Source organism: Tetrao urogallus (assembly GCF_951394365.1).
Source record: "Tetrao urogallus genome assembly, chromosome: 1".
Taxonomy (NCBI): domain Eukaryota; kingdom Metazoa; phylum Chordata; class Aves; order Galliformes; family Phasianidae; genus Tetrao; species Tetrao urogallus.
Genome location: NC_136813.1, coordinates 139,341,347 through 139,356,377, shown reverse-complemented (window position 1 = coordinate 139,356,377; position 15,031 = coordinate 139,341,347). Strand labels below are relative to the sequence as shown.

The 15,031-nt window shown below is 42.0% G+C and overlaps 1 protein-coding gene across 1 annotated transcript in view; it reads left to right on the top strand.

Moving 5' to 3' along the window:
* PAH (phenylalanine hydroxylase) overlaps positions 1 to 15,031 on the top strand; it is a gene marked incomplete at its 3' end in the record, with an annotated part of 35,774 nt that overhangs the window by 13,133 nt on the left and 7,610 nt on the right. Inside the window, 5 exon segments of the mRNA XM_079544536.1 lie at positions 915 to 1,098; positions 7,967 to 8,055; positions 9,725 to 9,792; positions 13,013 to 13,209; positions 13,636 to 13,771. Of these exon segments, the coding sequence (XP_079400662.1) occupies positions 915 to 1,098; positions 7,967 to 8,055; positions 9,725 to 9,792; positions 13,013 to 13,209; positions 13,636 to 13,771 (674 nt within the window).

The following is a 15,031-nucleotide window of genomic DNA, read 5'->3' as shown; positions in this document are numbered from 1 at the left end:
AGAGCTAGGAGGTGCTGCTGTTTGTAAGTGAAGGTCTTTGTTGAGACAGATTTTGACTTTCTGCGCGAAAGCAAATATTTTGTTTTTGTTGTGAGAGTATCAGATGCTGGAGCAGTTTGCTTGGAGAGGCTGTAAATTTTCTATCATCTGTGAAGATACTCAAAAACTAACTGAAAACAGTCCTGAGCAACCAGCTTTTGTGAAGTCTACTTGAGCAAATGCTTGGACTAGATTATTTCCATAGTTCCCATGCATTCTCATTGACTGCAATTCTTTGTTTTCGTGATTCTATGATCTTACAACAACCATGTTTTTATTTACTCAACCCTGGGCTACCTTTCTGGTGTAGATCCATATTTCCTATTGGATCTCTGCCCAAAATCTGCTCACAGACCTGGAAGCTGTGGAGGTGGCTTTGCAGACGACTCTGTTGGCTGGGCAGAAGCTTAGCTCACTGGACAACCCAATCCTTTCATTTATGACTGCCTTTAAAAACGTACATAAATACAACATTCACCTTCTGTTAAGAGGGACAAAATCTTTTCCATGTTGATCCTGGGAACAAGTTCTTGTTTCCACAGGTGAGATTCCAATATATGCTTGCAGTACTAGAGTTACCATTTAAAGTACAAATCCTATTTGCAACTTGGATCGCTTTTTTCTAAGGTTTATGTGGTAATGGTTTTTATACTACTGCTCTGCACAAGGGTGAATCCTATATCCTTCTCAGTTTCCCTTTTCATTCCCTTTTCATTCCCTCCATTTTTAAAGCCTGCAGTCCAATGGCCATCAGAGTCAAGTCTCTGCTTTTGAGCTATTAGTACTACATCGTATAGGTAGTTCACTGACACCTAGTCGTTCTGTTGTATTCCTTCCTTCGGACACCATGTGACCAAAATCTTTCTTTCTCGTAGGAAAAAGGCATAAATCTGACTCACATTGAATCTCGACCTTCTCGTCTCAATAAAGATGAGTATGAATTCTTCATTAACTTGGAAGGCAATAATGTCCCAGCGTTGGATAAGATCATCAGGTCCTTAAGAAATGATATTGGAGTAACAGTGCATGAGCTTTCACGGACAAAAAAGAAGGACACTGGTAAGGATTCACTGGCAAAGGCAATATTGACAAGGAATATTCATGGCACACACTTAAATTACTTCCTTTTCCTCCAGCAGAAGTGTTAACCTTGGACCTGATGATTGTGTCTCCCTCTTTCTGTCTACTTTGTCTGTATTGTAAGCTTCTTCACACAGATTTTTTCAATATAGATTACCATGCTCTATTTTTGGCCAAGTTTTTGACTAGGTCTTGTAGGAACTGGTACTCTGTCTTCACTGGTTTTGTTGACGTCACATGCAGTCTCTTAAAGAGAGCCTAATTGCAGTATGCTGATTCATTAGTTTTTGCTCATTTTCTGACTCTTTACAAATTCTTTATTCAATAGATGCTTCCTACAAAGTCCAGCAGCCTTTCAGATTATCCTTATTTAGAAAGGGTCACTGGCAAATGGCAACATAACAAAACAAGAAGTGACAGCAAAGCACAGACTTCCACCTTGCTTTCCCCCTTGCTGAACATCTTTGGGATCTATGAATCACCCTGGTATAAACCTTGCGATGTTGTGAAGGTGATAAGAGCCCAATTACATGCAAAACCTAGCATGAAATGGTAGCATACTCAGGGGGCTAGTGCACTCCTTTAAACACTGGGATTTACTTTTCAACATCGGCCTCATGAGCTCTGAAGCCCCTTCCACTATGTGGCTATTGCACCTCTGGGCAGACGTGAGAGGAGGAGAGGAGAAGTTCCCAACAGTGGCAATCCCTCCTTCCCCTGCTCTCTTTCACCCAGGTATGTGCGTGTCAAACACTGTTTGCTTCTCCATTATTTGTGCTTGGGGACCCCCTCACTCCTGGTATTGAAATTAGGGAGGCTGTGCCACCCACTTCAGTGGGATCAGGAATAACTTTTCACTACTGGAAGAAGTCCTGGGAATGTCAGAAGTAATTATGCGTTTGGAGGAAATAAGGAAAGATTTTCTGAGCTCTCACACTCCTAATTTTTACTGGAACTGAGACTGCCTTGAACAGTGGTGGTGGCTGCTCCACATTCAGTCTGAGACATACATAAATGCCTCTTCAGATAACAGATGTGGTTTTAATAGGATTTCAGACTTTAAATATTTTAGGTCTGGATCTTCCTCTTCCTTTCTAGGAACAGCATGAAAGGACATTAATACCTTCATGAGATCAGTCCTGGTAATCCCTTTACCATCTCCTTTGTGTCCTCCCCATGACATTACATTTGAAGATGAAAACAAAGTTGGCAGATATTCTTTGGAGTCAGTTCTCTCCATTTGTGAGATGGAGGGATAAAGGGTTGATTAGATGATTTATGGTCATGTCAAATAAAAGATATTCTCTCTTCAGGACTTTTTTTTATTTCCAGGAGAAAGATGCAGGACCTAACAGGTTTATACCATTGCTTTTGTTTTTCTAATTGTTATTACGAAGGTGTTAAAATTATATGTAAACCAAGGCCAGAGTCAGATAGAGATGCGGCTCTAAATACCAGACAGGAAGTGTTTGTGACTGAAATTCTGACCTCACAGAAGTCAAAACGCCCATGGTCTGCTGGTCTGCTGTGGGATTAGATTTCTCTGCATGTTAATGTGTTGATCAAAGCATTTTTTGAGCTAGATTATTCTAGTGTGTGAGTGCTGCAGAAAGGAAATTGATCCCCTTCCTTCTGGGAGAATAACTTGTGTTTATTCTTTAGTTCTAATAACTGAGAAATAGTATAAACTGGGAGCAAATTACTGCAAAGGAAAGAGAGGAAGACTGATATTTCTTCTTGCCTTTTCCCTTTTTCTTTTCTTCTTCAAATTTCAACTTCTCTCACGAGTAGTGAGGATCCAGTGAAACTGAAAGCCACATCTGAAAGGTCAAAGAAGCAGTGCTTAGGGGTTGAACTGTGGGTGGCAAATTCTCTGCTGAGGCAGCTACAAGGGCAGACTGAAATGGAGCAACTGGGCTGTAGGAAGAGTGGTAAAATGTAGTCCTTTATTTCTGATGGCATTAACAATTAATAGGCCTTGGGGTGCCTTTTAGGTCAGACTGCCTTTCAAAAGTATGCATCCTCCTGGCAAATCTGGTCACAACCTGCAGATGTGCTTTTGTGAAATTTTATTCCCAGAGCACAGAATGAGAGTGATACACCTCCAGGGAGCAAAATCTCAAGCATATGGCTCATGGGGATATTGTCACACACTTTTCAGTTGAGAGGTAAAGCTGGCAATGTTTTCTCCTAAGGCCCAATCCACAGTCCATGAGATTGATTCACCATTGCTTACAGTTGCTCTCAGCCCTTTCTTTGTAAGGATTCACATTGCTCATGCTCATGATTTGAGCAGAAAAGCCCCTCTTTCACTCAGTTTCCCATAGGAAGCACATAGTGCCACTCTTAGGGCAGTGTTTTATGGAAAGTTGGAAAAAAATTACTGTCCTCTTTTCAATAGCTGAGCATTAAACACATGCATGTTTTATTAAACACATGCTCTATTGGACAAAGTATAAATGAAAGACTCAGTGTTTTTATTTTGATCTGTGATTATTATTATCTTTTTTTATCTGGACACTGTAAGTGTTTTTAGGGTCCTTACTCTCATAAAGGCAAAAGGCAGCTTTAGTTTCCCCTTTAACACCAAAAACTAACAAATACTGGGTTTGGATCAACAGTGTAATGTCATCTGAGAGCAAAATGACCAGCAAAATGCCATGAATGCAACAATAGTTTTCAAGCTCCAGATGAGATGGGATAGCAGTCACTGGGCCAAACGGCCTTTGTAGAGATGGAAAGATTTGTTGTGAACAGCATTTCTCTTAATGGCTCTTTTTGGAAACAAGATGGGTATCTGCAGACCTCTTAGACCCTATGAATAAAAAGAATTAAATATTATTCAGTTGCTGCATTAGGGAAATGCATACAATTTACTCATTTCTGAGACAGTCTGGAGGCTGATGTTCTGTAGGAGCCTTGTTTGCTGAACCCTGAGGCTGGCCAAAGCATTTGGGGCTGTTTAAAAAAGGGCTAAACCTGGGCCTTGAACTGCTATAAATTGCATAGACCTGTCTTTGACCCTCTTCACAATGATCCAAATGGAAGAGTTCTGCAGAAGTCCTTGCTGTTCCTGCTTTGCTGCCCCTCATACAAATGGCTTATTAGCATTCTGCTAAGCATTTGACCCCATGGTAATTTGGTCACCACTTGGGTGTCCAGCACCATCCCATAAATGCCGCTGTTTCACTTACAGACAAATCAATATTTATTACTGATCAGCCCACGTTTGCTCCTTGGACCTTCACAGAGAGCCAGTGTTGCAACAGCTTGCTCTGGGTATTTGTTAATGGCTGTGCAGACAGACAGCGAGTCTGGCAACGGGGCTGGAGGAGGCTGTCGCAAACAGAATATGGGGCAGATTCATCAGGGGATAATTTGATTTGATAGTTGCTGGAGGGGTTGGGGATAGCATCCCAGCACACCACTGCCATGCAGAGGCCCTTCTGCACCCTGGTGCCTGTTGCTGGGGCTGTATGGATTAGGTGCTGTGGCTGCACCAGGGCTGTGTTCAGCACCTTTAATATTGTTGCCACAAGTGTTTGAGAGGGTTCAGAACTTAACATCAGTTTATGCTGGTGCAAATAACCCAGAGCATCAACAGGATTCCTCTTCTAGAGCCTACTGATTGAGCTTTTAACCAGAGCAGCTCGCCTTGAGCTACTGTCAGTATATGGTGGGTGTGAGGGGAGTACAGAGAATAGGTCTGGTACCTACAGTAACTGTGCACCTAAAAGATAAGATGCTGTTCCTGCGCAGGGGAAAAGTAAGCTACCTATCTACATGTCAGAGACTGTAATTGCATCAGCTTTGCACATCAGTCTGCCGTACAATTTATCACAATCTCTGCACCATGTACTCAGGGAAAGCTGTGAATAAAATGTGTTTAATGAATGCAAGTCATTATTATACACACTTTATCACTTCTTGAAGTTGGAATGATTCAAACCATGCCCACCTTAACCTTTCTGAAACAAGGCAGCAAATCCCTACAGATTTCCACTGCAGACCTCAGCCCCATTGGTCTTTCCACACAATCTGGAATCTTTCTGTTCATGGTGTGCCGCTGACAATGGTGATTCCTCGCTTAAATATTGACAAATCCTTTCCTGTAGGGCTGCCAGGCATGGTTTTTTTTTTAACCTTTTTCTTTTTCTTTTTCTTTTTCTTTTTCTTTTTCTTTTTCTTTTTCTTTTTCTTTTTCTTTTTCTTTTTCTTTTCCTTTTCCTTTTCCTTTTTTTCTTTTTCTTTTTCTTTTTCTTTTTCTTTTTCTTTTTCCATTGCCTAATCCCAAAGCAATTGTCAGGATTGTGATAGTGGGGTTCAGCTCCCCTCACAGTGGGCAGCCAGAAGTATAAAACAGTGTGGCAGTCTCCCACCCACACCATGCAAAAGGCAGTGGCAGAGCTGGGGGATAAATGCCATGCCCTGCTGGTTGTATAAAAAAAAAGGGGCAGGATGGCTGGGCGGACTCACCCCTAATACGGTAAAAGACAGTAGTGACTCCTCTCTAGGATTCAGTATAACTCCTTTTAGTCATCTCATCCAGCTGGTTTAACTTAAGGGGCACCAAACAACGAGGTGAAAGCATTTCTGGGGAAACAAACCAGCGAGCAGTAAACCCAGCAGTGGCTTAGAGCAGATCTTCTGGGACTGCTGCTGCCATCTAGTGTCTCGTTCAGGCCTGTCTATTAGGGCAAACAGAAGAGTGCGCAGCTTGAAATGGGACTCAGCAGAAATGCTGGTTGGAGTCAGGCTGGCCGGAGACAGAAGCTGCATGGACAGAGTCAAGATGGTTGTGGGACACCAGCTCAGAGGGTGTGAGAGATCTGCATGCAGCCAAGCTGTGGCCATCCAAAAAGTGACTTGTGTTGCTCTGGCTGCTCTGCGCAGGTGTCTCTCAGAAACCCAGCACCACAAAAGCAAGGCTGAATAGTCCTGGAGGCAGCGTAATCCTCTTATCCCTTTGGTGGTCTATCAGGAGCCAGGATGATCCCTGTCAGCAAGGCACTGCGGGAGCTCACATAGCAGCTGCCAACAAAATCCTCAGAGGCTCTGCCCCTACAGACAGAAAAAGCCACCCCCCCCCCCCCCCCCCCCACGCCCCCCCAATGGGGGCCTTTTCCTGTGATCAGGTTAATTTGGCACAAAACCTGAAATCAGATGGGGAGGTGTGGCTAAGTGGCAGTGCTCCTAGCTGAGTGAAGCCACAGAGAGCGATGTTCTCGAGGCTCTGTCTGAGCAAGTGACCCTGTTCATACAAGAAAGCTGCAAAATACACAGCCGACATTTTACTGATAGAGCAGCAGCTGAGAGATCTTGAGCTTGGAACAGTAGACTTTGAAGTGATATTATCCTCAGTATCTGTCAATTTGACTTGTATGTGGAATGGAGAGCATATGGGACATGAGTACAGGGCTTGAGAATGGGGTGCATCATTACATGGACCTGTTGTCACTGATCCTCAAAAAAAGCAGAGTAGAACTGGAAGCAGTGCCCAGAAAAATGATGAGAGGGAACAGGGATAGGCATATCACACGTAATGAAATGACAGAGCTCAATGCATCAGAATGTATTAGAGATAAATTCGTACATGGATTAAAAGAACAGATACTTGTATTTGTGAAAAAAAGTTCCTCTGATGCTGTTAAATTCAAGCATGTCTGTAGCCTCTGACTCAGGAAGGCCCTCAGTGGCCCACTGCTGAATACGGTGAGTTGCTGGGGAAGTACCAGAGTATGTTAAACCTGCCCTGCACTAGTAGCTTCTAGTGGTACCTACAGGAGTTACATAAGGATGCTCTGCCCAGTGTGCTGATGAGGCAAGGGAAAGGAACAGGGCCATAATCTCTGCACTGCCTTCATCAAACTTCCCCAACTCAGCATTGCAGTGGGGACGGGAGGGGGCAGGCCCAGAAATGACTGACAAGGGTACCCGCATCTTGGTGTGCAGCCAAACCCTCCTAGAAGAGGTGGATGAGGGATCACAGCCTAGTACAGCCAGTGTGCATATGTGCCAGGACTCTTTCTGCTGAGGTGAACATAGCCATGGCTCCAAAGGTTTGGTCTATTCTATGAGTCTTGCAGTGAGTCCTTCCTTGTAGCTCAATTGCTCTGAAGATATTTGCTTTCCACTTTCCCCTGTCTGAGCACACCACATCTGGAAAGTCCCATTGTTCTTCCTTGCCTTCCACCTTATGACCTTCTGTAAATGGAAGGCCACAGGGGCATTGCATGCCATGTAGTCAGTGTGGTCCCATTTCATATCCTGGCTGCACTGCAGGAAGCGTGTATAGAATGTGAGTTACAAGGCAATGAAGAACCAGGCCCAGAATTTTAATTAAATGAATACATTATTGTATAATGAGTGCAGTAATACAATGCTAGTTTGAGGTATCAGAGTGCCATTTATCATTTTATTTTGGCATCCAAGCCTAAGTGAGGCCACCAAGTAAGTCTTAGAAAGAGATTTTCAGAAGGCATTCCTTTGAAACAGTTGATTTGAGCTACTGTGAAAGCAAGGGCAGTCTGGAAAAATTCCTATGTTTTGGTAAGCCAAGAAACCAGAATAATAAACAGAAAATCATAAACATCACAAGCTAGCTCTGTGCCAAGGGCTGGACTTTCCTGATGCTCTGTATTTTTCCCACAGTGCAGAACAACCACAAATTCAACACGATCTGCAGGGTTTTCTGTTGCCTTCTACTGCAGGAAAAGGAAGTCTGAAGACACTAGATCCTTACATGTGTTTCTTTGTATTTATGTTTAAGAGATGGATAGACAAGAAGGAGGCCCAAAACCAACCAACAAAGAAGCCTAACAGCCTCTGTTTCTGTTCTACTTCGCAGTGCCATGGTTCCCAAGAAGTATTCAGGAGCTGGACAGATTTGCCAATCAGATCCTAAGTTATGGAGCGGAGCTGGATGCTGACCATCCTGTGAGAAAAAGAACTTAGTTGTTGTTTTTTTTTTTGTCCACATGTTTCTAGTTATTTGGATAGACGTTTCTCTCATTTGCATTTGCTCTGCTTTAAGACAAATACAGTAGACTAAGTTTCAAGGTTTAAAACAAGAGAGGTGCCATATTTCTAGAGCTAGAATCTGTTCAGCCCCTGCTATGAAGTAGAGCAACCCTGAAGTTGCTTTAATTTAAGCATATACCAGCAGACCTGAAGAGTCACAGACTTCATCAAGCTGAAGGCCACGACAGGCACACCTCTGGTTTTCCCATATGGCTCTGATATGCTGACTTGAGACTCAGTTTATGAATCACTAACAACAAAATCTTCAAAAGCAGTGTATAACAGCCTGGAGTTAGGAAGAGTGTTTTTACATCTTATACGACAAACACACAATTGAGCTCAGAGCATTGTGATGTAGTTGTTAAATCTGTCACGATTCTTGTTTCATGAGACACAAAAAAAGAAAAGGTTCCTTTTTCAAAAGGTCATGGTTAAAGTGGTAGAGTTAGATAGTTTTACTCACTGGCTTAGCTGAACATTTTTTCAGCTTTTCCAAATAGAAGAATACTTGCTGCTTTTAATTTTTCTCCAAGCAAACAACTTATTTTCATTTGTCAATACACACCGAGTTCTATGCAGTGCAAAAGAAATTGCTGCTATTAGTTTAATTGAGATAGGATGATTATAAATAAATTACATGCAGCACAACAAAAATTGCTGCTATTAGTTTAATTGAGATGAGGTGATTAGTCATTCACTACCTATTGCTTAATTCGAGAGGTGTTATGTATCATATACAATGATTCATGATACTTGGTGCAGTCATATGAAAGGCAGAATGAAAGGAGATACATTGAGCCAATGGCCCCCTCATGTATCATGTGGGAATAGACCAAGACTGTATTCAAAGAAAGAAACAAAAAGATGTTGAAAGGAATGAACAGCTTTGCTTCCTAGAATTATTTAGAGAGTACTTTATTCAGGTTGTGTTATTTCTAGGTAAATTTCTAGGTAAATAGACATAGCAACATACAGAATATAGAAAGAGAGAAATTAAAAAAGCCTTTGATATTTTAATACTTAAGTATGAGATTTTACCACAAATACATCTGTACCATGTTAATCTGAGACAGTGTTTTTCATGCCACTGTTGGCCTTTATTTGACTGGTGCTCTTCAATCGATGCTCCACCTCGGCGGTATCCTGTACCTGGTTGTGTTTCATGGCCCCTCACTCCTTTCATGCCACGCGTCCCTGAGGGAGGCATTCATGAACTCCAGCAGTGCCCATGAATTTACTGCTATTTGCCTCATAGATATTTCTTCTATCTGGGAAGGACATCACTTTAGGTGATGAAAACACTCCTAGCCCTGAGGAACTTACATCCTATAAGTGTCACACTAGGATAGGAGAATGGTTATCCCAGTAGAAGATTTAGAAATTGTATTTAACTCTGATCAGACAGATGATTAGCTGCAAAGGTCAAACTGCTAACCACAAAGTCTAATAGACATTCTCTATAGTGATTAAATCCTGTATTTTTGGGGCTCCCTAGAAGCTCACTGCTCCTCAGACCAGACATGCTCTCAACAGAAGAAAAGCTCTTCACGACCTGCATTTACCCATCATTGCTGTTTCTCTTTAGGGATTCAAAGATCCTGTGTACCGGGCCCGGAGGAAGGAGTTTGCAGACATTGCTTACAACTACAGACAGTGAGTGCTCAATGTGCAGGCAGAAAGCAAACCCATGTCTCCTGCCTTCTATGGGGTTCTGTCCCTGCTGTGAGCCCTGTTTTCTTTCACGAGAGTCTTGCCTCTGCTGGCTTTTCTTTTTTGTATGTTTAAATCTTTCTGTCCATGCATTTATCCTCAAATTGCAGAAAAACATAAGTAAATTATTGCAGGCACATGTTCAGCTGAGAACATTGCCTATCCTCTTTCCCCACAGCATTCCTTATCTCTGGCTTTGTTGTCTAATTGAACAGCAGACTTAGTTGCTACTACAAAGACCTGAACATTGAATAAAGCTGTTTCTGGTATTCTCCTCATTAAAACAGGGCTGGGGGAGGAGAGCCTATCATTTACATTAAAGCAGGAGCTGCATACACTATTAAAATAATGAATAACTTATGGTTCTGATGCTAATCCAGCGCCTGATACTCTACTTTTATCTTGTCTGACCCAGCTGCAATCAGCAGCTTGGGCTCTAATTTCCCAAGAAAAATGAATGAATAGAGATGATAAATTCAGTTAGAACAGGCTTGCTTGATTGCTTCCAGTGATCAAATCTGGAGGAGATAGAATTCTGTTCCCAGAGCCACTCACACATTTACATCAGTACTATTTGGTCTGATTCTTGCTGAGACTGGTAAAAAATTGTGATTGCGTATGATAAGGTAACATATGTTGTACATTTAGAGCTCTACTTCAGATAGAACTGTGATGAAAAGATAATTCCTGAGCCAAAAAGCTTATAATGCAATCACAAAATGAGAGAAATAATTGGCCTAATTGATGTATAGTGAAAAAAAGCCAGGTGAAAAAAGTCAGAAGTCCAATTTATGGCTAGAAAAATTGAATAAGGTTCTGTGGCCAAATTTAGATGGATTTAGTTTCCATTTGTAAGTATCCCATAGAAGATTTCTTTCTTTCTCAGTTAGCAGATAGCAAATTCTGGTCTTTAGTTTGCAGGCTTTCATCATATCCTACACAGAAATAAAATGAAAATGAGTTCGTATTTTACCCTCTGCCTCCTCTGCTATATTCAACCCGAAACCTGCTTAGGGAGATGAAACCGTTATATTCCAAGATGTAGCTAATTACTAGTTAGTCTGTTATCCAAATTCTCAGACACTTTGGAGCCTCTGCAGGCTAGAACAGATTTCCATAAAGCACCTTTTATGTGCAATTCTTGGACTTTTAAATAAGATCTTTCAGCCATAGGACACTGTGAAAAACCCACATTTGGGGTTCTGGGTCTTGAAGAAAGATGTCGGTTTTTTGTGGCTTTGGATGCTGAGTCATGAAGGCCCAAATAGATAGTGTACTTGATCTGGCTGCTTCACCTGGCAGATGTCTTTCAAGGTCTGCAACAACCAGTAGAGGCCAAGGGGGTGTCCCCTGCATGGAGGGACAGGAGCATAGAGAAGCAGGCAGGAGGAGAGGAACAACCAAAGCTATGAGGCACTGTGCAAAGTATCTGAAAAGGCAAAGATGCTTAGCTTGTAATGTCAGTTACAAAGGTGAGGTGAGTTTTTGGTCAGTTTTCTCATACTTTTATTTCCTTTATCACTTTAATCTTCTTATGTGCACACTCTTCTGTGATTATTTTGTTTTCTTTTGTCCTGCTGTTTTTTGTTGCATTTGCTGCTCTCTACCCATGCTCTTTTGCCTTCTTTCTTGGTACTTTTACCATTCATTTTCATTGAATTCCTCATCTCCCTGACTTGTTTCTGCTTTTCTCAGCCTGCCTTCTTCCTTCTGTCTTCCTTTGCTTCTGTCCCGGTGGATCCCTGCAAATTTTAAATTGAAATTTGAAAGATTTTTAAGCCATATCTTCCCCCTGTTGCCCAGGAAGGTGTCTGAGAATTACTTAGAAGTTCTATAAAAACAAAAATCCCCCAGCAAGATTCATAATCCAACCTGATGTTTAAGGCTCCATAGATCAAGGAGGGCTGATACAGAGGTGCAGAAAATGAGTGCTCCAGCGCAGCTGCCCTGAGGCTCAAGAGAAAAATGAGAGAGTGGGATGGTGGCGTGTCATCAAGAGTTAACAATGTGTCTCTGGGGCTTGGAAAGCTCCAGCATTACTCCAGCAGTGATGTTAACCCTATTAAGTTACTTAAAACCCTTTGATTTTTCAAAGCTGTTGGATTCACCTATGGCCCAATCATTATTGCTAAGAATTGACTATTCACAGGAGGCCAAAACACATTGCTTGTGATTGTCTTAATACCTGCTAGCTTCAACATGAGCTAAGTACATGGAGGCCTGAGGGTGGGATTTGACTCAAAATTATGTGTTACAATAAAAAAGTCAAACTACTTGAAGTCTGCACCTGTTGTAGCACAAAGCCCACCCCAGAGTTTCTTTGACCCCCACAAAGCAGAATTTTCTGGAGCTGATCATATCCCTCTTTCAACAAAGACAATTAATGTTGTGTGGACTAGAGCAAGAAATTCAACAGCTGTTCCATGCCTGGTAATGGAAAGAAACTGAAATCATCAACCGGTTCATATTTTTAAAAGAATATTTCAGTAAGACAAATAAGCACTAATTTATTAGCATCACCGTAGTGCAAGAAATGTACTAAAGGCCTTTTTCTCACAGAATCATAGAATGGCCTGCACTGAAAAGGACCTCAAAGATCACCTAGTTTCAATCCCCCTGCTATGTCAACCACCAGACCAGGCTTCCCAGAGCCACATCCAGCCTGGCCTTGAATGCCTCCAGGGATGCGGTATCCACAGCCTCCATGGGCAACCTGTTCCAGTGCATCACCACCCTCTGAGCAAAAAACTTCCTCCTAATATCTAACCTAAGTTTCCTCTTTTTTAGTTTAAAACCATTTCCTCTTGTCCTATCACTATCCACCTTCATAAACATCAATTCCCTCTCCTGTTTATATGCTTCCTTCAAGTACTGGAAGGCCGCAATGAGGTCTTCCCAGAGCCTTCTTGTCTCTTAGCTAAACAAGATCTGAGTTCTCATCTGAGTTCAGTGAGTTCTTCCCAGGCATTGCCTAGGAACAAGTGAAGCTTGCTTGGCACCTGCATGTCAGAGCCAAGGTGTCTTCCTTCCTGCATCTGTAGTCCTGGTCAGCCCATGGAAAGTTCCTGGGTGGGATGCTGGTGGAACTGGACAATTTCTCTGTCACTCCTATTGAGCGCATCTTTTTTTTTCTTTTTTTCTTTTTTTCTTTTTTTTTTTCCAGTGGTCAACCTATTCCTCAAGTTACCTACACAGAAGAAGAAAAGAAAACTTGGGGCACTGTCTTCAGAGAGCTGAAGAATCTCTATCCAACTCATGCTTGTTATGAACACAACCATGTCTTCCCACTTCTGGAGAAGTACTGTGGCTACCGGGAGGATAACATTCCCCAGCTTGAAGATGTTTCAAAGTTCTTGCAGAGTATGTTTGAATCGTTAAAACAAAAACAGACAAATGAAAAAACCTCATTAAAAAAAAAAAAAAAAAAAAAAAAAAAAAGAAGAAAGAAAAAAAGAAGGAAGAAACAAAATGAAACAAACCTGCCAAACACAAATGTTTGTGCGGGTGATGCTTTCACAGAGACTTTCTGTGAGCACTTGGTCACATCATTTAGACTGTCTCATATCACTCTCTAAATGTTTCAGAAGTACAGTGTTACGCATGCTCAGATGTTATGATGGTTGTATACATGGGCAGAAAATTCACTGCTCTTTTGCAGTTAAATTCTGTTTAACATAGTTAGAGCAAAGAAAACAATTAAAAATGTTCTTTTACTGCAAGGTGTCCAGGTAAGGATAGATCAAGCATCCTAGCTGCTTTTGAAATGCCATGTTTTTGTCCCTTCAGCCTGCACTGGATTTCGCCTGCGTCCTGTTGCGGGCTTGCTCTCCTCTCGTGATTTCTTGGCTGGACTGGCATTCCGAGTATTTCACTCTACGCAATATATTCGCCATGCATCCAAACCTATGTACACACCTGAGCCGTAAGTATTTTGGCATAGAAAGTAAGTAAAATTGTAGGATGAGGACAACTGGTAACAAATGCAGGACTTCAGAGCACTCCTGGGAACAGATCTAACAGAGAACAGCCAAGTGACCGCTCTTCTCAAAACACTGAAGGTTTCTAGTCTTTTTAGTAAGTTGTATCCACTTCTGAAAGTTCTTCTGGGATTTATCAGACAGTTTTGCTAACTGAAGACATGCTAACATGGTGGCTGGAAGGTGAGAAAGCAGTGTACAAAAACATCTGGCTTACCTAATAACACCCAAAGCAGTAGTGTGAAATCTAATGCAGAAGTGGTTCAACATGGTGCAAGCAAGCTTCTGGTAGAAAGATAAATGAAGCCCATATCAGTGACTCCTTTTCTTTTAAAGTTTTATATTTTTTCTCTCTGTCACCGTCCGTTGTCCATTTCTACTTACTGTGTTCAAGTAAGTTCTCCTCTTCCTCTGCTTCATATTACTGCAGCTCTTCTGACCCTTCTTCTCTGTTTCTTTGCTCTCTACTTCTTCCCACAACCTCCCTTTCCTCCCCATTTTTCCGTTCCTTATTCTTCTAATTTTCCTCCCTGCTTCTCCTCATCCTATTGCCATCCTGCACAAAGCCACACTGAAATGTTTTGTTCTCATCTCTTCACAAAATGTCTAGGCAAACTCGGGCAAATGGTACAGTGGAAAGCCTCACTGCCAACCCCTGTTGTTGTGCAGTTCCTACAAGTCTTGTGTTTTGTCTCTGGGAGGGTGCAATGAATTACATATTTCACATCTTAGTTGGTATCTTTCCCTCTGAGACCCTGGCCTCTGACATTCCCAATTCAATTCTTGTCTAGTTGGTCTGGTGGAGCTCAGTTTTCCTGGGCATGCATCTCCTTGAATGCCTTTTCTGTAAACATCTTGCACAGACCTTGGCCTCCTGGGAGTATTTCACTCCTTTTCACTTCTTGTCTCATCAAACCGCTTCTCTGTCTTTGAGGAATCTAGTAGTGTGTAGGTAAGTTCTTCCCCAAACATGCCAGCCACTTGTTCAAATCATGATGAAAACAGTTCCACTTGAGGAACTGAGCCATCTTTCAGTTGGGGGCTCTAGGCCTGAACAGTGACTGGGGCTGAGCTTCTGGGCTGCCTGTAGCATGAGCTTCATCTGAAGGTATTTCCTGCCCCTGAGACAGAATAGTGCATTTTCCCTTTGGTGAGGTGATTTCTTCCTTGGTTTTCCTGAGCTGAAGAATTGGACAGTTGGAAGC